Raw genomic sequence first — 27,975 nt, 5'->3', positions numbered from 1 at the left:
TGGCTCGCTTGACATTTTCTGGCACAACCATAGCTTTTTTGAGTGGAGTAGTACCTAAGAATTCAAAGTTCAGATTTGTGTTTAGATTACACTTCTCTGTCCTTGTTTGGGGAGTATTAAATTTAAAAACAGTACCATGACTACACTGAAGTATTTGTTATGTTGAGTTACTTCTGAACACGTCAGCACTGTCTTAACTAAATTTGCAGATGGCCTGAGTGACGAGAACAATGACGATCGTGTTTTACAGTGTTGTCTGCAGTATCAGAACCTCTTTCCTCAAGCTGTTGTCATACTCTGCACGTGAGTTCCTGTGTGGTTTTAGGTCTCTTATGAGGTGTAAGTTAGTCTCATGCCAAATACACTATTTTCAGATCATATCTTAAAATGAAGAGCTGTTTCTGAAGTAAGCTTTTTGAAGAGCAATCACCCTCTTAAAAGCTAGAGTAGAAGGATATAATAAAACACAAAGATTGTAGACTTAATCACCTTCATGTGCTTGAGGCCTGAAGTAGAATTAAGTTTACTCAATATTCAATTCTAAAACTTTTTAAGGCGTAGCTTTCTCAGATTTTATTTCAATTTCTCATAATATTACTGGAGTTACAAAATAGAAAAAAATATTTGTATTAGTGATTGAGATCCAGGTAGAGACTTTGTTTCTGCTCACCTGGTTGGGAACAATGACAACCATTGTCAAGGGTTAATCTTAGAAAGAGGGAAGATGGCAATAGGTTTGCCTCTGTTCTTGTTTTGTGAGGATAACAGCTGACTTGTGAGTATTGATTCTCAATATTATACAAGTCACATGAAGCTCATTTTTAAAGGGCTAATATTCCTTGACAGGTACTGTAAACAGCTTGCTTTGCTAGAACCATTTGCTGCGTAGTTTCAGTAAGTGGGGTTAAGATGCTAGGCATCAGTTGATTTAAGTTGACATGTGTGGGTTGGGTTGCTGCTGAAAATACTATTTCAGTCACAGTATTGGTAGGACTATTGATAATGATTTTAGGTTTCTCTGAGTAAAGAAAAAGAGGTGACTTCAGAAGTGCTTTTCATCTGAAAATCCCTTTATCTTTATCAATATAAGCAATGGGAATTTTTGAGAAAGTACTAGGATCCAACTTTGTACTGCATCTTTATAGTAGTTCTGCTGGAGCAGTGTATGCCTCAGGGCGGCATCTAGGACAATGATTTGAGCAGTAGAACAGTAAAAAAGGGTGTCGAAAATGAGAATTTATTGTAGCAATCGAATAAGATATTACTGTCTTAGAATTATTGCCTTGTTTGGATTCTAAGATCATAGCAACTAGGCATCATTGCTGTAGTATTTATAGCTGTTTTTTTCTTAAAGCAAACCTAGAGCCTGAAACATTTTTCACTATGTTTCTAATTTTTTCAGAATAGATGCTTTAGTTAATTCTCTGGTTTAACTTTTTTGAACTGCTTCTAATTGCTTGAGAAAGAAAACTTTGTGTATAATGAAGCTCACAAAATAAGCTTATGAAAGAATTTTTTCAGTGTGTTGCTTTTATTACTTGCTATGCAGTAATGTCAGTTTTATGTCAACAATTAATTCTCTTCTCCTAGGGATGATAAAAATTTATGTAATAAAGCCATTGTGAGTGAGGTCAAGGCATTCTGCAAAGCTGATTTGGTTACTGCTCTACAGAATCTGAACGTAAACAGGCACCAGAACTGCGTTCAGCTGCAACAGTCAAAATGTGGTAAGTTTGTTTAATGTGTTTGTATACATATGCTGGTTTTTGAGACATGTAATAATCAGTGTAGGAGAGGGAGAATAGTTTCTACTATAACTTCAGTTTTCATATGCTTTGAATCCTTAGGAATGCTTTTTGTTTGGAGCAGATTTTTTTATTTTCAAAGGTAAATGGTTTTCTGAAAGTTTGCAACATTTATTAAAACATCTGTCTCATAGAGTTCTAGGAAATTCAAATATGACATATTTTTGTTTTATAGAAAAAACACAGCATGAATTTCCTGTGTTTATAGTCATTTAAAAGGTGTCCTGAACTTTTTAGGACTGAAAAGAGGTGTTTCCAGTTGAGCCAGTTTAGGTCCTATTCTTAGTAGTTATAAAATTCAGAATGCTAAGATCCCTCCTTACATGTTATGCTAATACCTTTACCTGCATCCCAAACAGTAGAACTTGATTCTTGGGTTGCCTGTTCATTTTTCCAAAGATACAAATACAGCTTACAGTATTAAGAAGTGATCTTCTTGTACTTGCTGATAACCCCACTGGCTGTATATAATCTAAGTTATTTAAGGAAAAAAGAAATATAGAGTAAGATCACAAATTAATAACGCTCTGGGGAAATTAATCTTGGTTAGTAGCTCATAATTAAAAATACCCACAGTACAAGTGGGTATAACTAGAAATACTCGAAACCTAATTAGATGTAGTCCATCTGCTTTATAATATAAATAGAAAGTGCAGTCTGTCTTTATTTATGGGGACAAGTTATTTGTGTGCTATCAACATAAATTAGATATAGAAACAGTTGCAATAAGTACGTTTTGTTATCATTGATTCGACAGATACAGAATTCGAGAAAAGAGAAAGAGGTGATGCTAGTCTTACTGCGCGATTCCCAAATATACTTCCAGACCTTGAAAAGAACTTAGGAGAAGCTTTATCTTGTATTTTGGAGACTGAAATGAAAATTGCATTTGGAAACCTATGGATGGAGGTGGTTTCTTATGTCATTTTGCTTGATATTTCAAGTATTAAGAGGTTTAAATGTCCTTGGGTATTTTAATGATATTAGTACCTGTGCTAAGCCAAACAGCGAAGTCATCTAGTTCATTAACATAATAGTTCACTGACAGTCAACAGTTCAGTGTTCAGTTTTACCATTTCATTTTATAACAAGATTATTCTATTTGACCAGTAATGACTGTGCAGTATTTTAATAGTCTTTTAATAATATGGTAACAGAGGTGCTGGCTGTTCAGTATGAATTTTCAGAACTCTCTTTATTAGTTGCATTACATTTCTATTTCAACTTTTCTAGTAGGGTTAAATCACTGCATTGTAAATATGTCCTTCAAGAAATTATTTCATACGTTTTATATAATATTGAGGCACTGTTGTTGCAGGCACTTCTTCCCCATCAGAACAGATGTTTTTAGGTACCACATGGATAAAACTGTTCACAGCTAAATTGGTTACAATGCAGATACAGAATTACAAGAGTGTTAACGAGAACCTCCAAACACTCACTCTTTCAAAAGTATTGTTAACAGAAAATAAATACTCTCGTACAAGGCACTTTCAAATTATCCATGCTTTGGTTTAGGTTCCATTTTATAGCTGGTAGGGATTAGAATTTATTGCCGATAAGCCTCTGTGGCTTTCAAAAAAAAAAAAATCATTTCCATGGGATCACTGTTGTGCCACAAGATAGAGCTTTGATTAGCTTTTAGGCACTTCCGATTAACTTAATTGATTTCTGTTAACATCTTTTCAAACTCTGGTTTCACTTTGTAGTAATAAATTTCAATTTTATTGCAATATGCATATATTACTTCACGTATATATAGTCACAGCTAGGAAAAGTGTGTTTATTTTTACTTTTTTAACAATACTAGAAAATCAAAGGCATATCTACTGTTGATCTGGCTTTTGTACACAAGTAACACATTAAATCACTTTAGGAGATAACTCAAGAGTATTTGGAGCGTTTGAGGAAAGGGGAGCCAAAATCATGAAAGTGATTGTACATTGAACACTTCTACATGAGCATCACTGTTTAACCCATGATGCTGCTGAATCAAATCTTTTTTAATAGATAAACTTGTTAAATCTGAATATAGCCTTATTTCTGAAGAATCATTGAAATTCCACTTCAGCAAGCACAAATCATAACATTATTGAAGAATAGAGCAGTTGTGATATGTGTAAGAATATGTCTATATTGAAATCAGCCTTTGAATTTATAACATACTATCTTTCAGATACTGTATCTGAAGCCACCATGGACATTAGCAAACTTGCTGAAGTGTTATAAAAAACACTGGATGGCTGTTTTTGGTTATGTTGTGCCAAGGAGTTTACTTTCAACCGTTGAATGTCTCTATAAACATCTTTGTACGGGTAAGAATCTCTGAGAACGTTAATTGTAAACTTGTAAAAAAACTCACTCTTCTGGTTTTGGTAGTTACGGAAGTAGATACTTTGAAAAGGCACGTACTCTGTATGTTTAAATAGTAATGTGTTCCATCCTCTTCTGCTTTTTTTTTTCAATTTGAGATTATCCAAATGGAGCCATACCTTGGACAGTCTTATCTACTTTTGTATTGAGCCACAATTTATTCCCAGGATGGGTGACAAAATCCCAACACTGTTTTTGTAGTCTTAAAGCCAGAATTGAACTGAAATTGATGAGCTATGAATTACATTTAAAAAAAAAAAAAAAGGAAAGAAAAAAAGAAAGCTTGTGTCAAGATCAAGTCTGTCCAGGCTCTGGTCCCAGATGGTCTAAATATCACCTGCAAAAATAATGAAAATGATTTCTGAAATGTTTCTTTCTTATTTCTTTCTTTTTTTTTTTTTTTAATTCAGTATTCTGCTGGGTTTTTGTCTACTTTTTATAAAAAGACAGTAAAAGCAAATGCACGGACGCTGTCAGGCATGTAAGAATTTATTTCACACATTAGTACGTACCTGCAAAAAACAGGGGAAAAACATTTTAGTGAATATATATAGTAACGGTCACCAAAGTCTCTGAACTATTTTTAAAAAGCAAATAATCTTTCTCCCTCCTTTGCCACCATGTTATGTGTGGTCAAATGATCTGCATTTGCCAAATAAATTATGGAGGAGTAAAGACTACTTAATGTGGTAGATGAGGGCAGGGAGGCTTGTTTTCAAAAAAAGCCAACCAAAAACCCCCAACTTTTCAATTACTTAAAGATGTCTTTAAGAATTTGATTTTAACAGATATACCTCTTTTGGGATATTGCTGTTCTGCAGAATTATTTTAGATATGCCAGTTGATCCTCTTGCCAGATCCTGGGATAAATTTGGAAGATTTGATTAAGAAGTGAGAAATCTTAACCTCACGTTTCTCTTGAGACTGTTTTATCTAATGCTTCTGAACCATTTTCAAGGCTTTTTATGTGCTTCGGTTAATCCAGATATTTGAGTATTAAATTTGCCTCCTAAGATTGGTAACTCCTGACATTTAATACTCTTTGTTTTTTTTCTATTTCCCATATTAATGTCTAAATATCAGATAAACCAGTTGACTCCTCAACAGTGCGTATCTTGCTCCAGGAATCCAAAAAATTATTCCATGCTTTCAGTTCAAGGTCAGACTATAATGGTGTGCTTCCCCAGGCTTACGCTGAAGTGAATAAGCTATACCAAACACTTACACAGGTAAGGGGAGCTTTAGTATTTGTTCACCTAACATCTTCTTGAAGTTGCTCCATGCTCCTATTATAAACTTGGCTTAGATTTCTAAATTATTCCCATAATTTCAACAAATTATTGCAGGAAATGTTGTTGCTAGAGTGTTTTCAAAATTAATAGACGCCAAATTTAACTTTTATTTTCATGTCGCAGATGTCTGCCTTTATGTATATGCTTGGCAGGCTTTTTTTTTTCCCCTAATAGAAATGTGTTAATATCAGGAGGGTGACTGAAAAACATCATTTAGCTGCTTTCAGGAAAAATGTCTTGGTTTTCTGTTGTGTTTGTAGCTGATGGAAAAGGGCCTTAAAGATTAAGATTAAAATTAAAATTGTTGTTTCTACTTCTGATGTTGATCCAATACTACTGTTCCTAGGTGTGCTATTTCAGCTTTCATTGTCTTGGTAGCTGTGGTGCTATACATGAAGTCACGTGCTTTGTGATAGTTAATGGGGGATGTTCTGACACCTTTTGTGTTCTGAGAAGTATGTCTTTACTTCCAGCTCATCTCTGAGTTGCTGTGGAAGAAATTTTAGTGTCTTGATTTGTGGTTACTGTTAGTTCTATATGTAATGGCATAAAAAATGGAATAATGAGCATGGATGACTTGAAATATTTCTAAATATGGGAAAGAATGCAGGTCAGAATATCTGTAAGAAGTTCTCTTCAGTTTTGGAGAAAGCTGAAGGGGAAAGGAAGAACAAGGTGGTCAAGGAGAGGAAGAATGATCTGACTGTCTACTGTGTGTAAGAGTCTACTCTTACACACAGTCTACTGTGTGAGTCTTGTCTACTGTGAGAGTCTTGATTGTCTACTGTGCTGTAACTTCTGCGTGCATTGCAGTCAGCCACTTAGTCCAACGTTCTGTGAACGGTGCTGCCATAAGAAGCACGCTTTCTGTCTGAAAGCCTTTCCTCCTGTCCTTATCCGGACAGGTGTCTGACTTCACGAAGAACTGCCCTTGTACAGACTAGGTTGTGCCACATCAGTTTCACTTTACCTGGACAAATTTTCTGAACCAGTTTACCGAATGAGTAGATGAATACTTCGTGCTGTTGCAGAGGAAAATGTGCCATCAGTCATGGGATAGGGAGTAAGAGTAAGAAGCAGTTCTTATTTATACCAGCTTACCATGTCTGGGAAGCTTTGGCATAGGGTTTCCCTTCACTTCAGTTTCCTATCTGTAGAAATACCAATATATACATATAGAAGAAAGACTTGGTGAAAGACTGAGAGATGCTTTAGATGCGGAGACTGTAATAAAGATGGTTATGACTAGAAGAGTTCAGCCTTGCTTTTTTGAGCATTGCTTTAAAAAATATATAAAGCGTTCAAGTTTTCTTAAGTTAGGAACCAAATACATTCATTATTTGTTTGCTAAACTGTTTTATAAGGTGAGGTCAGACAGTGAGCAGGATTTATCAGAAGACATCATGGTTCTTTCAGAAAATGCTGTATGTGAAAAAATGGAAGCAATGACACCAAATCTGCAAAGCTCTGAGGAAAAAAAGTTACATCCAAGCTTTCATGTGGCTCAAGAAAACAGGCACCAGGAAATCTGGTCAGTCCTTGAAGGTGTATGGAATACAATAAACTTGTACAGGTACGGTATGCTAAAGAAGTTCAGAACTTCTACATAACTTTCCATAATTTTCCAACAAACGCACTTTAGAAATTGCTTTTTTTTCCCCTATGTTAAAGAAGAAGCTGTTAGTAATTAATCAAAACTCACAAAAAAAAAAAAATGACACAACTTGTCGCACAAAGTTAGGAGCCTGTAAATTGTTATGTGGATGCAGTCAGTGATCTGTCTAGTCTGCTGGTCTTTTTCTGGACAGTGGCTGCAATACGTTGCCTTAGAGAATGGTGTTGAAAACCCTGTAAGAGCCACAAATGCGAGACATCCATGGAAATCTCATCTTTATCCATAAAGATGCATTCAAGCTCTAAGTTTTCTTGTGGTTATTTTCTTTCCAAATCCTGTGGAGGTGTACTAGCTTATGCAAAATTGTTTACTTTTTTAAAAAACTTTAATCAATTTGAAATATAATAAATTTTCTTGTTAAGCAAAATCCTTCACTCTATAAAATCCACATGCAGAATCTAGTGATGAATTTCCTTTCTCATATAAACTTGAAATTGCAGAAAATTAAACCTCCCTCCATCTAGATGTTTTACCATTGTTTTTATTTCGGTTATTTTTGAAAAATCTGCTTGAAAATCACTGAGATGCCATACTTTTGGATGCTATCACAAAATCTGAATAGATACAGTGTTTTCTTCTTGTAGTCTTAATCTGAAATCTTTTCAAAGGAGGGACTCTGAGTTATGTCAGGCACAAAGAACTCCATTATTGGTGGTCTGTTAAGGACTTGCCTAATAAGCAGTGATAATAACTCCACCAATGCATTTCTACACTGGCATTTGAATGTACGATAGAGCTGCACCAGCATACTCCTCTTGGCTTACACCAGTGCACATTAATCTGAATTGAAGCTGGTTAGGAATTGGCTTGGTGTGGTGTTCAGGTCAGCTGAGGACATGCACCAGGGAACAGTCTCAGTGTGTTCTCTTACTGGGATAGTAATCGTGTACTCAAAGGTTTCATATAGGCACCGAGGAAAAACTCTTTGAAGTGTACCACTTTATAATGAAAATGCAACTGAACTGTTGGCTCTTGCCCACCTATTAAGGACCGTGCTGTGAAAAGAGAATAAAATTTTAGAATCAAAGGTCACTTCACACTCTTCTTGCTCCTGTCAAGAAAATACTACTTACCTCGCGCCTGTGGGGATAATTCTTCATGAGCGCGCTGCAGCTCGTCGTCCCAACACAGCCATTGCAGGGAAGGTGTCAAGCCCATTCCAGTAAATCTGGAAAATGAAGCTGCTTGAAAAATTGATGGAAAGCACTTTACTTTGTCTTCTTTTAACCTAACAGTTCTCTTCTAAGAGAGGCTTACTCAGGTGTACTCATGCATGAAGAGACTGTTTCATTCTCAAGTGAAGTTTAATGATAAATCTCTTTAAGTCAGAGGTGAAATACTGTTACAGAATACAGTTGCCAAGGAAAATTTTAGACAGGGAAGAACAATTGTAGGGTGTGGTCTTTCTACCATTTATTCTAAGACTACTTCAGATAACATGGTTTTAGTAGATATTTACATTTGACCTTGGTTTTTTTTAATAGTCAAAATACAGTGCGTACAATAGATGACTGGGTTTCTCTGAATTTTGAGGGGTTTTATGAACTGCTTTTCAATGTCTCTTCTTTGTTTCTTTTTAATATTAGTATTGAAATTTTCCAAAAGTTGGACCCCAACACAGTAACTGTGACTGCAAAGTCTTCGTTGGAAGAAGCTTTTTTAGGTCTGCAGAAACTGTTAGCGGCTGTGAATGATATCCGTGAAGGAATTAGTAGGTAAGCATTTAAGCTAGTCATAAAAGCTAGTGATAGTAACAGTCACCTGAAGTCATAAAAGTCACTGAAATCTTTTGATGCCAAACTACAATTTATTATGTGTGCTTAGTTACATGATTTTCAGTAAAAATGTTGGTATCAAGGCTACCTAGAACCATTTCTTGGTAGCAAAAGAATAAGAAACTGTTGCAGACATTCAGATCTCTTGTAGTGAATTTTCTCTTTTATGACTTGGGATTTGTTTTCCAGTATTTGATGACAAGCCACTCGCCTCTGCTCAGAGTGTAACAGGAGCTATGACATGATTAACTAATAGATTAGCTCTGATGACAAGAACTTTGAATAATTCAGAACATTTGTTTTTCAACTGCGAGGCCCACTGGAATTGGGGCAAATTTCCGATATAGTGAAGGACATAAAGTTTTGGGACTTTGCTGTTACCTATTCTAGAGTATTCTTCATGAGTCAAACCCTATATTGCAGCAGTAACAATGACAATCAATCAGCTGGACTCTCAGTTTAGGAAGGATAATATTCCCTCTGTCTTCCTTCTCCTTTTTTTAAAGAGTGCAGAATAATAAAAATCAAGCTCTGGAAAGAATAAGGTATCTCCTGTGTAGTCTTAGTTTAGTCCTTTTTTTATAACAATGAAGTTTATTCACCAGCAGGAACAGCCATAGAAGAATGCTTTAAATTGTCACGCTTACGATTGTGGAGTTCCTCAGTTTCCCATTGACTTTAAAGAGTGTTTGTAGGAACTGATTTGTAATTGTGGTTAAAGTTCCAGTAACTGCCGTGAGGATCCTGAAGTGTTACAGGCCGTGAATCTGAGTGGCTGGAGCTATTTAATTTGGGAAAACAACACCACTTCGCACACTTTTTTTGCACAGTAACGATTAAAATAGGTTAGAAAACTGTGAAATGGATGCATCCAAACGATTGGGCTTGCCCTGCACATTAACAATCTGCCTTTCGAGGAAATGTTGAGGTATATTACATTTCTACTGTAGACTGTTACAGCTTTGTTAGAGATTATCTAATAAGCATATAATTTTTTTCAAGAAGTGTCTTTTCTATCATTCTACCATAGTAGTGAGCTTTTAAACTTGCATTATCAGTACTTAGCGATGTTCATTACAACCTTTTCTGAAGTTTCACAGTCCTTATGCTATCGTTATCACAACAGTCCTGCCAAGTATGGTTATCCCAGCTGTAAAGTGTGAGGTCTGACCTGTGAAGGCACTTCAGAAGTCTGGAGCAGGGATCTGGAGCTCTGTCACTTGGGACTTGAGCTAGTTTTCATCTGTAACTGCTTGAGTATTTCTCTTTTTCAATAAAAATTATGATAGAATTGTGCAAACATTTGCTTCACTTGTCACCACTCCCAAATAAGTTTTTTTTCATTATGGTCAAAAGAATATTTCTTTAATTAAAGTGTTTGAGTAAAACATATATTCTGTAAGTCCCAAACAAGCTTCAAGGTACACGCATGTGAAGTAGTGTGTTCACATGAGCATAAAAGACCATCCCTGCAATAGTAGTATTATAGCCGAAGTTCTAGGCCTGATTTTTTTCTGTACAGCACACTAATAGTGGGATAAATCCATTCAAAGAATTGTCTGTCTTTCAAAGATAAATGGTCTAAATATTATGAAAGAAGAAACAGAAAAATATGGGTAGAAATGTGAGCTGGAGCAGCTTGGTGTAATTGATTCATTTTCATTGCTGATTGTTTGTCTTTTTTCTCTAAAGATTGTTTTAATAAAGCAGGTTACTGCTAAACTTGGTTCTTTGCATTCCAGTCCTAAAGTTCTTGCAATGAATCCTGTGGTATCAGTTTATATATGTGGTGGATGAGATTTAATGGGAATATGGTGCTTCAAGATCGTTATTTCTGTGTTACAGAGGTGTTTCATTAAAACTTTGTGTGGCAATAACAAAAGACGTTTTTTATTTCTTTTAGTGAAAGCTACTTACCTCCTGTATTTCCCCTTATGGGAGAGCTCTGTAAAAATACAAAGGTCTAACAATGTATCAGAGAAATCTATTTTACAGATGATGTACTTTCTTGATTAGAGCCATTAGAGTATCTGGAGCAAAGATAAACAGGATTCTGCCATTTGACTTTATTTGAAATGGAGAGGCTATTTTCTGTTCCGTGTGATTACCGTGACGCTCAATAACATTTATGAAATGGCTTTAAAAATTCCTTTCATACTTTTTAGAATTTTCTTTTCTACCACTCAACTGAAATACACTGTTTATGCATCCAGGATGATTCTCGGAGTGGAGTAATTTTCCTGCACGGTTGCATTTGGAAATGCCTGCTCTGAGTTTGTTCTGCAGGTTTGCAATAGGGGGCATCGTGGAGCAAGAAATTCAGAGACACTACCATGTACTCTTCTGTTCTAGTCTTGAGTGTAGGTATTTAAGTTAGTTGGAGACTTCGGAGTAAGTTTTCCAAAGAGTCGGAAGCCGTATTTATGAATCATTGTAGGTTTATGTGTATTACAGAGTATTAAAACAAAAAGTCTGGCGTTTTCAAAAGCGAGAGGCAGGCTCATTTTGCCTATGTCGCTCAGCCTTTCTAAAACTGAACTTAGAGTATATTTATTTTTCTTGATTTTTGAAAAAATTCCTTTCAGTGACTTATAGTTAATCGAATGGTGTGATTGCAGAAAAGGAGGCATCTGGAGAAAAAGTAGTGAAAAAGCTCTAGCTTGAATATTTGGAGGTAATACAGCTTTTAGTGATGAAATACAAGTGTTTTCTGTGTTACCTTCTATTCCTTGCTGTCCAGAACAAAGAATAGAGAAACTGTCTTGTGGAAGTTTGGAAGTTTTACAAATAAGTTACATGGAAAGTTCAACTGCATTAGAAGTTCAGGTTTTCAGACTGTTAAAAACAATTAGAAAAGCACAATCACACTTCTTGAGATGTGTGTAATGATACCCTTCCTCATTAAAAAAAATACTACACTAGTGGCACTACTACAGCTATTCAGACTTGATGACCAGGACATGTTTATGACAAATACAGATATTAAAAAAAGAAAAAAAAAAAAAAAGCTGTTTCATGGGAGAGGTCTTACTAACAGCTTTTTGCATCTTACCCTATTTTTGTAACTTTTATCATACCATATAGATTTTTAATTTTATCTTTGCTTCTTCCTCTAACAATATTGGTAGCAGAACGGTATTTATACTGCAAAATACTGCATGCCATAAATGTTTTGCAGTACTTCAGCTTAAAAATGAAGACAGTAACTAGTATAGTTAGCAGCTGTGGATAACCTACCTGCTTCTTTTGGCAGCAGGAATGTATTTAAACAAGTATGTGTTAGTTGTCTCATCAAATATAGCTGATCCTCGCAGCCATTGTAGTATCAGTGTGTTCCTGAGACTTACTCACTTAAAAAGTGAGCATGAAATACCTATTTTCCACTTTTGACAGCAGAGGGTATTATATATGTTGATGTATATTACATTGACTAGCAATGAACAAAGATTATTAAACCCCTGAAATTTATACTTCAAGTCAAATTATAAAACCGTGACATGTTTTTAAATAATTTTGGATTGAATAATATTTCTGACTGTTTTCAGTGAAGGTTTACACTTGTATTTCTGTGGTGTATTATTTGGGTTGGGTGTTATTTGGAACTAGTTACCTAGAGGACCTAATTTAAGGACTCTTAAATTAAACCTTTAAAATAAATTAAAATAATTATCTTCAAAAAACTTTTTAAAATAATTTCTTGGTTTTCGAGTAGCTCTTTGAGGCAACAAGAAGTATTTCTAGAACTCAGAGTTTTCAAGTTTGTGCCAAATCTTTCATCACTTGTAGAAGTTCTTCCACTGATTCTGCTGGAAGATGTTTGGGCCCTTCATCTTTGGAGAGAAGAGAGGTTTAAGTACTTACCACAGATAATTAACTCTTACAGATCTTGTTCTAAGAAGTGCAGAATGCCTTGCAAGGTATCGCTGCTGGGGGTGTATATACTTAAGATGTATTTGACTGTATACTTAAGTTACATCATAACTTCTCTCCACTTTCTGTGTGCAGGATGGGTTTCTCTCTTAACCCATTGAAATTACTGCGTGCACCAACACCAGCAGAAGGCTGGAAGTACTTGTAGGTTTTCACGATCAGTCATCTGAAACATATTTTGTGTCTTGTTGCTGTCAAATCTTCCCATTAACGTACTGGTTGGAATATTGGCTACAGATAGCTTCCTTACCCTTTCAAAGGCTTCAGCAGCAGCATTTAAATGTATCTGTAGGGGTTTACATTAGCCAACGTTTTCCCTTGGCCGAATATAACTTCTGATTCAAAGGTTTATATGCACCCCTAGGGAATTTTACATGGCTTCATGTTCCCTGCCCCAGTTACTTTTAGATAAGAAATCCTTGTTAACAGAAAAAGAAAGTTTAGTCTTTGGTGAATTGATATAGTTATTTCTAGTTTGATTTTTTTTCATCTGTTTGCTAAGAAATAATTGTTTTGTTCACATGCCAACTTTAAAATCACTCACAATTTACCTCATATACTCTTAGATACAATACTCATAATATTTATACTAATATAGTGTCAGCTGTAAAAATATTTATCTGTTACTTACTGCAGTAAGGAACCTGAATTCTGCTTTTCTAATATTTTATCTAAATGGAATTTCTCTCAAATTCCCAATGATTTTGTTTGTTTGGAAAGCACTGATTTAAACGAGGACTCCATAAATGTTTGTAAATTAAAAGTAGGATTGTTTTAAGATCTCAGTGGTGCAGGAAAGCGTTACTGTATCAGAACTGATCACTGAATTGAATATTTTGGGAGTAAATAATTTAAAACCAGTTCTACAGTTTTACTAATTTAAAAACAGAATTCTACAGATGTAGAGAAACTGTCTTCTCTTTGTTTATTCAGCTGGTCAATGGAGGAGCTGAGATTTCTTTTTCTTGGTGTCTAGTTAGAAAATTGTCTTCCTTCCCTTGAACTGCCATGGCATTTAGTAGTTTCTGTCGTAAAGTCTCTAGATTAAGAGCTCTACTGTTAATCTTCCTCCTCATGCAGTCTCCTTCTAGAAATAAAATGGAGATTCACTCCCAGTTCAAAAAGTATTAGACTTCCCTATCACTAGTTGTTTAATTTTTATTTTTTTATTTATTTAGGTGAAACCTGAAATGTTCTTGACCCACTAAAGGAGAACAGTTAGATTACTTTAAATGTAAATTTCAGCCTCAGAGTGCTGGGCTTTGTGCATTTTTTCCAAGGTAAACAGAATTTACTATGAATGAAGAACAGGTATTGGAAATACCACATTTAAACATTATACGACACGGGCATGGTTCCCTCTTCCTTTTCTTAGTGGCAGATCTGGCTAACGGTGCTACCCATCATCTCTCTTCTGATCTTTGAACGAGATGTGTAACATAATTTGCGTAACTCACAAATTGTGAGCAAGAGGAGGATTTATAACCTCCTCCCACGGAGCGTTTTGACCACCCACAGTCAGATTGGCACAGCCGAGAGCAGGATTACGGTTGGATGAGCCGTAAGGCATCTTGCAGAGAGGTGTCGTCTGTAGAAATGTCCCTCCCCAGGGGTCAGCACTAATGTGGAAACATCCCCTTGGTTACTAAGAAAACCACTTTACGTCAGTAATAGCATTTCTGAAGCTCATCTTTCTGTAGTATTGTATCCTTTAGTTTAATTATTATGTCTGGTATAGTTGAAAATGTGCAGTATCTGACAAAAGGTTTTCTCCTGGTTCTAGCGTTTCCTTTCCTACATGGATTCTTTGCCATCTCCTATTACATTTGAACTTACCTACAGTCTTCTCTGCTGCCAGGGTCCAAATTTGTCCTTTACCCTTCTGCTTATTTTAATGAGAGCTGTAAGAAATTAAAAAGTTTCAAGACCTCTGCCTCTGTCAAATACAGCTGAAATTGGCCGGTGCTTAACAAGGTGCAGGGCAGAGGTGATGCTGTGGCAGCTGCTTAAGCCTTGTTGCCTTCAAACCAGTCTAAAAAGCAGAAAAGTTTGAATAAATGAGTTAGTGTTGTAAAAGCCATGATCCTTTCTGACCTTGTAAAGCTAGAGAATAAGCGTCTAGACAAAGTGGCACTAGGATCTGACATCTGAAGTACTTCCACAATAGAAGAAAGCATGAGCTTGACTTTTTTGGGGGAAAAATCCCCTTAATTTTCCAATAGGTTGATGTTGAACAAAACTCTGGCATGTGTTGATCGTTGTAACACCAGTTTGAGTCCCTTATTGCAGTGCAGTGTAATGAGGAATTGTTAACAAGCTGCATGGAAGTTTTGTTTTTCCATTTCTCATCTTTTTTGCTTCCCTGATATTCTGACAGTGAGGTTAAATGGGGCTTTTAATGGGTTAAGCTGACTTTTATACAATTAAGTCATATGCCTTTTTGATTAACTGCACGGATTTATTGAATTAGTTAATGCTTTACGACAGTCTTATCAGTCTTACGCCACAGGCAATTACATAGAACTGTTAAAGAGGAATGGCTCAGTGTGGCAAATACTGCGATACAGAGGTTGTTTGGCCAGATTTGAGAGTGACTACCACGTAGTTTCATATGACTTTTATCCATATGCTTTACTTGTCATTGCCCAGGATTTTAGTGTTTGTGAGCAGCTGGCAGGCTGACCTGCTTTTACTGCCAGATTGTCTTGTAGGTTGGTGGTTTTTTTTTTTTTCCTTCTATTTGATAAGTTAATTTTCTGATCCTTTCCAAATAGACTTTGCATGTTTCCCAGGTCTTCTCTATGCACAAGTGAGGAACCACATCGTGAGCTATTTCCTATCCATTTCCATTTTTGATTATCGTATCTTACACTGTATGCATATATTGGGCATCAGATAAGTGACAGGACAGTAGGTAAAGAAACGTTCTGAGTGGTTTGGGAAGGCCTGTTGCTTATGAGATAGAAATCATTAAGTCTGGCTCTCTCCTTTCTTCCTTCTGCTTCAAGAACAATATCTAACCTCCGTGTTGTGGCTGGTACCGATAGTCACTTTTGGTGTCTTTCTATGGCATGCTCTTCTCTACCTCATGTACTAAATATTTTCAGAAAACTGCATAGAACCATACTATAGTTTTTAGCTTAATCAACAAATTGCATTTTAGTGGCAATCCAGCTTTCATGTCACCCAGCATCTTTGCCAACACCTGCTCAGAGCATGATGTTTGGATTAATTAAAAGTTGCAGTACATAACGGGGGGTCGTCTGTAGTTTGGTTTTGCATGGCTGTGCTCATAGGAAAGGCAGAGTGATTCAGTGGATTTCCACCCTCTGCTTTTGAAATACGTTTGATGTCATGTTGAGAGAGAAGAAAAAGCAGTGGTTAATATTGCAGTGGTCACAATACTGAGATTCAGATTGCTTGTTAGCAGAGTTTTGCATAAGAGCCCATTTACTTCATGTATTATTAATTTAGAGGGTGTTCTCTAGGCATAGTTCTGTAGCTGAGGCAGACTGTTTTTCACTGAGAAACTTTGATGAAAATGAGATCAACTTGATTTAATGAAGTAATAGATGCAGAGTCGATGTGCATACAAACATGTCCAGATTTCCTAATGTACATCTTCTCTTAAAATTTCTATTTTCCGTAACACAGTATGGTGGCTACAGGAGACCAAAGGAACATAAAATGATTAAAACCAGTAGACAGCAGCGGTGGTGTGAAATCATTGCTCTGCAGACAGGAATGTGTTACAGTTTTCTACAGAGAAATATATTCTAAGGCTGGAGCTTGTATTCCGGTTCCTATTTAGTTGAAAACAGCAATAAGCATGTTTTATGAATGCTGACCTGTTAAGAATTTGTGGGGGAAGTTACGGTGCAAGCTGTTCTCTCACCAGCTTCTTTTCAGTACTCCGTGTGTAGCAATGGTTCTTCCTTGAAAACAACAAATGTCTTTTATTTGAAGATATTGTAAAGCTTTGAGCCAAATGTCAGACTTCTCATTTCATGTTATAAACCCAGAAGCAATTGTTGTCATAATCCAAGCAAACGCCATAAAATAAGTTACAGGATTTAACATTAAGTTACTTGTATGCTTATTTACACATTTTACTTTGTTTTTTTTTTTTCCAAAGAACCAGAAGCATAGCCAGTTTGTACATCCACCTGAGGTCTGGTCACTTTTCGTGAGCTAAACCAATAATGTTAGGCGTTTGCTAGTACGCTTTAGTCACCGGTACAAAAATAAGTATGTTTTCCAATTTGATGTCCTGACAAGAAATGAATATGAAGAGTGGTGAGGGTTACCTTACTGAGTGCCTAAAGGGCATAGTCTGGGAAGCATCAATGGAATAATTTTTGGATTAATGGATGTCTGTAGCATCCTAACTGGTGTCAAGATTCAGATTCTCTAGTAATCGTTAAAAAGTGCTCCCTTCAGTGAGAAAAGATCAAATACAGTGTATGTGATGCTGGTGGTGTTACGTTTGTTAAGGGAAAGGAAATGTGGGTGGTGTGTTGGCTGCTTTCATACTCACAGTACAATTAAAGATCTGTGCAAAACCAGGGTCTAAAAATGACCTTGGAATTACAGTCTAATACTGCTTCGAAAATGACTTTCAAACTGCTTTTCTTTCAATGTGGCCTTGCTAAGAACTTGGAAATGAAACTTGGAAGTTTCTAGCCACTGCTCTGCCCTGGGAAGTTAGGAGTCAGGCGGACAGAAATAGCCGCGCTGAGGTGCCGTATAGTCAAAGGGAAAGGCAGCACCGTTTAATCCTGCCTTCCACTCTGCTCTCAGTCTCTTTCTTCACCTTTTCCTAGCTCGTACGTACATTTTTCTTCCACAAAATCCAGAAGCCCATAATTAATACGGGTCTTTCTCTCACCAGCCGCCCTTTCCCCCCACCCTCCATCCTTCCTACCGAAAGCTTACCTGGCTGGGTTTCCCACCAGCAGCTCAACTGTGGCAGCAGTCTTACTTACCCAACACCCTTGCGTATGTGTCCTTGGCACAGCAGGGGAAAAAACAGCGATGAACATATTTTGCCCCAACATATTGCGTAGCAACTCGTAATGGCCTTCAGGTGAAGTTATTAGTAATATCTTACCTTTTATGTTTTGTACGGTTCTGCATTCAGTTTTATGAAAACAAACATGCAAGCTTTCCTCCTTTCTGCATGAAATCGAAGGCAGAGTGGTACAAAAATCATCAGCAATAGAAATCACACTTTCCCAGGCTCGGGTATACTCATTTATTTCTGTTGGAGATGACTGATGCGATAGCTAAAGCTGATGTATTGTCCCATGCAGACAGGGTTGCTGGCTTACGGCTACATGGAGCTGGTCGGTGGGAATCTTAGCTGCGATGCAGTTCAGGCTGCCAAGATTCCCAGCGTTTCCAAGGATGTTTGCCAAATTGTCTCTGCCGGGGTTTTACGCTGTCAAAGCTGATAGCTTTCTCACTGAGGTAGCAGTTCAAGGCTTCAAGGTATTTTTAGGAAAACTAGCCAACTGGTTCTCTTGCTGACTTTTAGTTGGCAGGTTAAGTGTTTTAGTTTAAGAAAAAAATTCTGGGTACGTCTTCTTACGAAGGGGGAAAGAATGTGTGACTAACTTTTGTAACAGTGATAATTCCTATGAAAAATCATGAGGAAAACAAGCAGCGGATTTACTAGTTACAATAAATCCTGTGGTGTGTCACGGTCTTCCAGCCTGTTTAAAATACAGTGTCTTTTTTAACTGGGATTTTTAACTTATTCTGTTAGTTTTCTGTTGTTTTTCAATTCCTAATTAATTCATTTATAAAGGCTTACAGCTTGCAAGGGGAGGGAGGGGAGAATTTGGGCACTTTCCCATGGGAAAGTAAATAGAGCTTCCCAAAAAAGATTTTTTTCAATTCCCCCCCCAATCCAGTCATTTTCTTAATCATTATTTACACACTTAAAACTTAAGGCAGAATTTTATCAGTATTTCTTAATATATGTAAAGTGTTACATGGTTTTTAATGTAGATTTTAATGTACATTTTGTAATGTTTAAGAGGGTTCCATTTTTTCCTAGTGAATGCAAATGAAGTTACACTGAGGTATTACTGAATTATATCTGCTTACGTAGATTAGGATAATTAATTTTTGAGAGAATCACTTCCTTACTGGATCATTTTTGGAGCCTTGTGGAAAAGGGTGTACGTCTCTCAGAACTTCACAGCACCTTACGGAGAGACCAAAGCTGATGCTTTCTTCTGCGGGTGGTATCTCCGCTTGTAACGTGGTGACCAGGGACTAGATTTTGGGGAAGACTGAAATGTCGCTGGCTGCTGTGTGCACTCGTGGCTAAATAAAATCCCAGTATTTCACACGATACTAGGTTCTTCATAAAGACACCTCTCTTCAGCTGTCAAATCCCATTTTCACTTCTCAGTATCGGGTGGGAATTGGTTATTATTAGAAGTGGCAAAAATGGTATGTAAATTGTAGCGTTTGAGCTGTACATTTAGAATACTGGAGGGAAGGAGTTAAAGCGTTAGCTGGTGTGGGAAAGTTTTGTGTTGCGTGTCACTTTTCTGTTGCTCCACATTAATACAGCAGGCTTTGCTTATGTGAAACAAAAGGCTTTTAATTATTGCTGGTTTTCTTCCTGTCTATATAGAGAAATTGCTCATAAAAACATCAGTTGAATTTTTAATTAGGAAAAACCTTCATAGAAAGTCCTTTCAGAAATAATAAGCTCATTTAATTCTTTTAGAGGAGTGGAAAGGGATGAGTGGAAGGGAAAATTCTTCAAAGATCAGAATTTCCTTTTTGTTTAAAGAAAGTAATTAGATTTTTTTTTTTTTCCATCAAGCATTTCTGACTATTTTAACTCTTCCATAGAATCCTTTTATACTTGCTTAAAAAATCCCAAAACTTTTCTTTTTCAGAATTTTGACCCCAACCAGTAGTTTCCAAGATATTTGGACCCTCTATAACTTCCTCATAAGCAACGAGGTAGGAAGTTTTCTTTAATGTTTTCTCAGATACACTTCAGTTACAGTTTCTTATTTGAAGTAGTTATGAGGTTAGCTGTCCCATCGTTGTGTTTCCACTGAGCTAGAATTTTGAAGATCTGCTCTTATTTATTACGTGTTGGACATAAAAATAGATTTTTGGTTGCTGCCTACCAAAGGCTATTTGAATCTCTACTGGTATTTGAGTTGCTCGCGTGACTTTCTGAGCGCTCACTTGTTGTGAATGACTCACTGTCGAGAGTAAAAAGCCTTGAAGCTGAAGTCACCACAACATCCCTAGCCTAGTCATTTTAAGAAGAGAGTACATTGCATTAGGTAGTTCCATGGGGAATACTGGCTGTAGTTCACAGAAAAAAAGAGAAATTGAAATTACCAGTTATTCATCAAGTTTTAACTGATTTGTGCTGAAAGCTTTTAAGAAGAGAAATTGAAATGAATGCTTGCAGTAGAATAGAGGTATTTTTCCATTTAGTATATTACGTAGTTCAGATTTGCAGTCCTCTCCTATACAGGAAAATATATTTGGTGTTTGGGCCTCTACATATATTTGTGGAATTAGCACCAGTCAGAACTTCATTTGCTATAGAACTATAGGGTAAATTAAGAGGGGAGGAAGAATTATTTAAGGTCTTTTAGATTTGTGCAGAAATTATTAGAAAATGGAGCTGGAGTGATATCTATCACTCCCATTATATACAATCATGATTGTTCATTTGTAATATTTGATTTTATAATACATAGTGTGACTTTTTCATGTACTGTCTCAACTTGAGGGCCTGTTAGGTAATACATTAACCGTATCTGTTCTACCAGCTGTATAATTTTAATCGATATGTGATACTTGGTAAATTACTATGTTAATTCTTTGTTCTTTGTTTTAGATAAATAACAGTATAAAATTCACTGCTGAGGAGCTTTATGAGTGTGTTTCACAAGAGCTATATCGGTAAGCCAATTACTGACCACATCAGATGGGTTTTGAGACAGCGTTTTAGCATGTACTGTATTAACCAAAGTACCATAAGAGAAATCGCTTGGATAAATAAAAAAATCGCCATTTGTAGGAGGGGCATAGGGAAGGTGAGTGGGGATGTCCCCCCCCCCCCCTTTTTTTTTTTAAATGACCTACTATTACAACAGAGTAGAAGAGGACAGAAATTAAATGAGGGATGAGCCATTAGCATCTACACAGTGATTTTCAGCTGTTTGAGGTGAGATGTTTGGTCCCTCTTTCCTCTACCAGTTTTGAATTCATGGCTTAGTGGCAGACAATTTGATTATAACTGAAATTCTGTTTTGGTGAGGTATTTCTTGTAACAGAACTCGTTATTATATGAACTTTGCTTAAATCAGCAGAGGAAAAAACCCTGCGATTCTCAAGGTGATTCAAGTGATCGAACTGTACCATGAAAAGCGGCATGTCTGCAGTTGCTGTGCTACATTGTGGCCGTCGTTACTAAAGTCATAAATTAAGCCATTGTCTGTTACTAAGCCGTTTGTAAGTACAATTAGAAAAAAAGGAGAAACAAACGTAGGATTCCAAGTACTTGTTTCCATTTTAGGAGGCTTTTTTAAAGTTCAGCCACAGGAAAATAAAAGTTCTGTTGTGCAGCTGAGTTAAAGGCCTTGAAAGCATTAATTTAAAAATGAGTGTCATGCAAGCCTTACAGTTCTTTACAGTAAAGTTTCTGGCTCATCAAAGGTTTCTTTCTGAATTTGTGTAATTGAGGGCTTGTAAGTCCCCGTTCTGTCAGGTTTTTAAATGCCATAATGGTTTTTTTAATAAATCTTAAGTGGATAATAAAAGACAGGTAAATATTTTCTTTGATGTCGCTGTTCTAGGGATATGAATTAGCTGTAACTTGCCAGGATATGAAGCATGGTTCCATCAGCTGTGTAAAAGGCTTGCAGATTATTTTAATCTGAGTAGGCAAACTATTCTAAAAAATGTTCCTTTGCCTGGATTGATACTGATTTCCGAAATCTTCTGTGAATTTGAAAGGGCAAATTGCTAGGTCAGGGGAGAAAAGTTATGCAGGGAGGGAGAGATTCAATCTATGTATCAGTAGAGAAAAGCAGTTTAGAAGCTTAACTGTCTTGAGTCGATGATCGGCACTTCTGTAGTTCTCACATTTTCAGACATTTGTGGACATCTCCATCATTGTCTGTATAAAATCTACAGCGTACATACAGCCTTTGCTACTGTGCAAAGGGTAGCAAGGGAACTGCAGTTGCTTGATGTTTGAAAGGTGTCCCTAGGTCCGTATTTTATCAGAAAGCCCAAAAACTTGGACCATTGTCGTGAATTCTGTGTGCCACAGTAGATTTCATGGCCAAAACAAACACTCTCACCAGAACTTTGGTTTTTCTGGATGAGCGGTACGGGGTGAGGGTGACATTTTTGTTACATGTAAGTTACGTCCTTTGAAGACATATAAAGCAAATGAAGCGAAGATTAAGATCTGTTGCTATAAATTCAATCCACAGATTTTCAAAGTACTACTAATGTCTAATTGTTGTTCTCAGTTAGGACAGCAATGAAACTATTTGGTATTAAAGAAGTGAAATAAAATATGACTCCACCCAGTAAAGCAGAGATGCTAAATGAGGTTTTAAAAGCACTCAATTAAAAAGAGATGTTCCAAGAGCAAAGGCACAGGAAAAGAGGCTGCTTTAAGGCAGGCTGAGTTACTTGTGCTTTGGCAGAAACGTGCTGAACAAAGTGTTTCCCCCTGCTTCAATTACCAGCGAACGTTTTTACTTCAACCTTGCCTCTGAATTCTTTGGGAGATAAATTCCTGTTTAGAATATTTGTACTCTGACTGTTCCTTTTTTAGGATACACCAAAGATGCCCTTGTCTTGAAATTTTGATCCAAAGGGTTTCTTCTTATCTGGAGAAGGAAAAGGACTCCTTGGAGCTAAATAGCCAAAGCGACATGCACAATTCTCCCTGCTTTCATGTCCCTAAGTGGTACCATAGGCTTTGGTATCACAGTAGCGTTTAGAAGATGCCAGCCAAGGACTAGGGTCCAGATCTTTAGCATATAAATGGAACAAAAAGACTGCCCCTGCCCCAGAGATCCACTGTAACTATTTTTTTGTGCCTTCAACAAATTCACAAAATAAGTTTTTTCCATCAGAAACTCTTACATTACTTTTTTTTTATTTATTTTTTTCTGAACTTGCCTGCTAGTTGCCTGGTAGCTTCCAGTCTTCCTCTCACAGATCTGAGTAGTGTTGACCTCAGACCTCTCCTTTTTTGGTGGGGTTACCCCCCCCCGCCGTTGCTTCCACATGTCCCCTGTCCTTATATTGATAGGGACTGGAGATGTGGTGAGAGCAAAGCCCCGTAACAAGACAAAAAATGCCCACTGCACGGAGTCAGATCTGTCACAGTTAGCATCGCTGTTAGGGGGCAAGGCAGGAGCCTGCGAGGGAGGAGACGGGGTTGTACAAAGGTAGCAAAGGGCAGGCCTGGCCGCTAATTTCTTCCTCCGTACAGACTCCTCAGGCCTGATAAAGCGCGTTTATGGAAATCCTAGCCTGGTGAATCTTTCTTAATTGGAATGTCGTTTTTTGCCGCCTTGTCGTGGTTTAACCCCAGCCAGCAGCCAAGCACCATGCCGCCGCTCCCTCACTGCCCCCTGCCCCAGCTCCGAGTGGGTGGGGAGGAGAATCGGGGAAAAAAGGTAGAACTCGTGGGTTGAGATAAGAATGGTTTAATAACTAAAGTAAAATATAATACTAACAATAATAATGATGAAATATAATAATAATAATAGTAGTGAAAAGGAATATAAGAAAAAAGAAGCGGGGGGGGGGGGAGGAAAAAAAGCCAGTGATGCACAATGCAATTGCTCACCACCCGCTGACCAATGCCCCAGCAGCGATCCGCCCCTCCTGGCCAACTCCCCCCAGTTTATATACTGGGCATGACATTCCATGGTATGGAATACCCCTTTGGCTAGTTGGGGTCAGCTGCCCCGGCCGTGCTCCCTCCCAGCTCCTTGCACCCCTGCTTGCTGGCAGAGCATGGGAAACTGAAAAGTCCTTGGCTTAAGATAAGCGCTACTTAGCAACAACTAAACCATCAGCGTGTTATCAACATCATTCTCACACTAAATCCAAAACTGTACCAGCTACTAAGAAGAAAACTAACTCTGTCCCAGCTGAAACCAGGACACTTCTGAATAGTGGGAACACACCACAGTCCTGAGCTGCTTCAGCAGAAGAATTAGGTAGATTAAGGGCGGTTTAGTTAAAGCCCTTGTTTCTTCCTCCCTCCCTTCCCATTCAGGTGCGCACGGCGGGCAGTAGGGTTGCTGGATTGGAAGAAGAGTTTCAGAGAGGTCACTGTAGTTCTTATGGCAAGCAGCTAATGTGAAGACTTAAAGTTACCCGTTTGGTAGTTTCTGAGGCTTTTGAATTGTCACTGTTCAGCAGTGAGCAGTTTGTATCACTTAATAAATGACAATTTGATGGAAAGGGTAAGTGGTAGAAAGAATTAGTCAAGCTTTGTTTTGCAAGCCTGTGATCTTGTCTGAACTAAGAAAATACATTGTTTGGAGGCCTGGGCATCGAAGTAGATCGCTTGAAAGCTATGCATGACTTTCACACTGCTCTTTTTTTGCTGTTCCACCTGGTGCATCTACCTTACGGTGAACTAGCAAAGGAGGTGGAGGTGGCTGCGTTAGGCAGGGATTGGGAAGGTGCCGACGCCTCGGGTCTGGAACGGGCGCCGACAGCAGCGGTACCAGCGTGCTCTATCCCTGCGGCCAGGCGTTCCCCTGCTCGCCAGGGAGAGCACCCTGTGCCTCCCCCGTCCTACCGACCGTGGGGCCAGATCTGGGGTGTGGTGTGGTCAGAGTAACGGTGTGGTTTATTGTTCCGATACACAGTCTGTGGTGATGAAGCACAGGACTGCCCGGCGGACACCCTCGGGGAGTACTAACGGCATCATTTGCAAACCTTATCCCCTTTCCTGTTTCACGACGGTCCTTTTCAGTGCCCTGTACGTGTCCCTTTCTGCCAGCCTGGCACCCCTGGGTGTCCCACACCAGCGTCACACATTTCGGTGGAAGTTAGCCACAAGCCGGTACGCACCACTGGCTTTTTCAGGGCGCAGAAAGCAGCTCTCTTGACCTGTTTAACGTTATTTCTAGTTACTGTAGTAACTACATTTGAATTAACCTGTTGCACTGTTCTTGGGTATAAAAGTGTGCGTGTAGCATCATACTAGTTACCATTTTAACCGTTACTCAGTGGCCACTAGAATGATGTAGGGAAAATTTTAATTGAGATAAGGCTAATGAAATATTTGTGTCTCAGCTGAGATATTTTTCTGCGCTAGTTTTTAAGAACTCTTCTTGAAAACTGTCAGGGCACTCACTGCTGCGGAGGGTTTACAGCTTGTACTGCTGAGGTGTCCCGATGTTCGCTCTCGTTCCGTACACAGACTTGACTGATAGCCCGAGTAAGTACACTGTGTGCTTACTACTGGCTGCCCCATAGTGCCTAACTCGCCAGTGTCGAAACTGAGTCGAGGCGCAGTTTGTAGCTGATGAATGGCGCTTGTTCATCAGGAGGATGGATGTTCTTTCGTCAGCGTAGCTGTGCCAGTGCTATAGGTTATTGCCGGAGAAATGCTATACATTTAGACTGCTCTTTGTGGTAGAATTCATCTCCTGCTCTGTCGGGCTGATCTGCCGAGCTTCTCTTACCTGTGAGAGCAAAAAATACTGGGAGGGTGTGGTGTGTATCCTTGTAAAAGCATCCCATAGTTTGAATTGTATTAAAAAGAAATATATGTGTATATATATTACAAGAAGATGATCAAGTGGGGGAAAAAAAAAACCCAACAAACTAACCAATCTAGCTGTTGGATACAGACCTGCATCGATACGGGTATAAAGAAAATAATGTGTGTAAATTTGTGCTCAGCATAGTAAAAAAAAAATTACTTCAGAGTCTGGTCTGGTAGCCCGCAGGCTGCACTTGTGTAACTTAACCTCGCTGCTTTTCTCTTTTTTTGAGGAGTACCTTTTAAATGGTCTTTGGAGAAGGTATCTTTTGGAAAAGCAAAGCTCCAGAATGTTTTCTCTCTAATCGGGTTTAGATTCCTCTTTTGAAACAAAAGTCTCAAATCTGTGTAGTCAAGAGATTTACTTTGTGTGTAAATACATCATATGTAAACATCTGAAAGACGGTTTGAATTGAACCTTCCAAAATCCCCAGTCTGTCAAGAAAGCTGATATAAGTAACCTTGCAATGCTGATTATTTTTTAAAACTACCTTTACATAATACAATGAAAAGCAAAAAGCAAAAAGGAGCTTTGCCTGTTTGCCGAGCGGTGGGTTGGCTGTTTTAGGGTGTTCATATAAAATCCTTGCTTTTAGCAGCTTTAGAGCAAACGTCACTGCTACTTCTTGGATTTTGTGGAAATTGCCTTTTTGATTATACACATCACAACTGCATAGTTTGTCCTCTGCCATATCCCTTTTTAGTTCAAAATTGTATTAAATTGGATTTTGAGTCAGGACAACTGGTTTCAAGCTCTGTAGCCACTTCCCTAGTAGGAAGGCAACAAATAATTCCTAGTAGCTGCTGCTCCTCAGAGGTTACGTTTGGTTGCAAATACTAGAGAAGAGCCTGCAGAAGTCACCCAGCGGGTACCGTGCAGAGCGGTTGCTATTCCGTCAGTACCTCGTGTGCCGAGGGGCTGTCGTGAGGGTGTGAGTACGCAGGCGGGATACGCTGTACTAGGGCAGAGCGGGTGCTCCTTTGCCCCAGGGGAGATTTTTTTGCATCTCTTGCACGTCGTGCTCGTACAAGCAAGAACATCAAAACTTGTGCTAATTGTTTAAAATAACAATTTTGACGTATGCATGAGGTCATTTTTTAAACTCTTAGAATTCAGCTGCCCTGTCTCTGGTTGATTTCCCGCCCCCCCCAAGTGCAAGAGCAAGTATGTTTGCAAAATACTCAAGCTTAAGTATAGAAATGAGGATTTGGGGGTTTTTTTTCTTGCTGTTTACCATTTAACCGATTTCACCATCAAATTGCAAGTTCAAATAGAAAAACAGGAGCGGGTATTTTGGCAATTTTACAGCTGGGACAAAGGCAAACTGCGCAGGGAAGACTGGTCAGACTGCGTGAGCAAATCAAAATGCAGCAGACCTGCAGTGGCTCGGTGTCTGCACGTGATTTTTATGAAACTAGACATGGGGAGACGACATCCTGGATCTGGTCATTTTGCCACCATTTATTAAAGCACTCTGAGGGACGGAGGCTTTGTTTCGCTTTCTTTCAGAAGAACATTGAAATTGGAAAGGTTTCTCATGTGTTGAACTAGAGCGGCTGCTATTTAAACATTCAGCACCGTTTGCCAGCCCTGCCGTATGTTCCAAAACAGGAATTGCTGTGGTTACTGTACATCCATGCTTGGGGGGGTTTTTTGTTTCCAAAAAAATGTTTCTTATAGTACTTTTTTCTCAGTGCAGGTGTCCCATATTGAATGTGTGACCATCAGTCCCTTTAGGACTGGCTAATTTAAACAATATTTAACTTGTGCGAGCGTAAGATTGTAAAACGTTGTCTCTGGTTGGTGACGCTCCACAGATTATCAGAAAAATTACAGATGTCAGGCAAGTGCGAGAGGAACAGGACTAGCTGCTCCCAGAAAAGACTGAAGTCAGATTATCCCAGCAGCCTAAAATCAGTCTCTGACCGTGCTGTAACTGTGGTTAAACTTGTTTCTACCTGCAACACACAAACCTGTACGAAATGTATAGTTGACTTGCAGCTTAAACGCATTCAGTAAAAACCAGTAATGTTTTATATTGGAAGGCTCGGTTTTGGGTTGAGAAGACTGAACTAATGCCCGCTGCGTGCCTCTTAGATTGTTCCTTTTTAAAGATTTCATTGCAGGATGCAGCTGGGAACACGTAATGATTAGCCAGCTCTGTAATAAACCTCACCTTTTGCTCTAAAGATAAAAATACACCTGGATTTCCAGAGGTACTGAGTATTCTCTGCTTTTGACAGAGTTAAAGCATGGTATTAGAATCCCTTTGAATGTTTTAAAGGAATATACCGAACCGTTCCTGTCTATAAAATG

General features: G+C 38.1%; 1 protein-coding gene across 2 annotated transcripts in view; it reads left to right on the top strand.

Moving 5' to 3' along the window:
• Positions 1-27,975, top strand: part of SWT1 (SWT1 RNA endoribonuclease homolog) — a 39,948-nt gene that overhangs the window by 11,745 nt on the left and 228 nt on the right. Inside the window, exons 10-18 of one of the 2 annotated variants that reach the window (XM_050900889.1) lie at positions 210-303; positions 1,591-1,727; positions 2,563-2,714; positions 3,982-4,120; positions 5,262-5,407; positions 6,835-7,043; positions 8,732-8,860; positions 19,771-19,837; positions 20,739-20,803. In XM_050900889.1, the coding sequence (XP_050756846.1) occupies positions 210-303; positions 1,591-1,727; positions 2,563-2,714; positions 3,982-4,120; positions 5,262-5,407; positions 6,835-7,043; positions 8,732-8,860; positions 19,771-19,837; positions 20,739-20,803 (1,138 nt within the window). Of the gene's footprint in view, positions 1-209; positions 304-1,590; positions 1,728-2,562; positions 2,715-3,981; positions 4,121-5,261; positions 5,408-6,834; positions 7,044-8,731; positions 8,861-10,012; positions 10,102-19,770; positions 19,838-20,738; positions 20,804-27,975 lie in introns of those variants that run through there. The other variant, XM_050900890.1, reaches the window with a different exon arrangement.

Source organism: Gymnogyps californianus, chromosome 8, assembly GCF_018139145.2.
Source record: "Gymnogyps californianus isolate 813 chromosome 8, ASM1813914v2, whole genome shotgun sequence".
NCBI classification, from domain to species: domain Eukaryota; kingdom Metazoa; phylum Chordata; class Aves; order Accipitriformes; family Cathartidae; genus Gymnogyps; species Gymnogyps californianus.
Note: the sequence above shows the minus strand (reverse complement) of the source record. Positions and strands in the feature narration are given on the sequence as shown.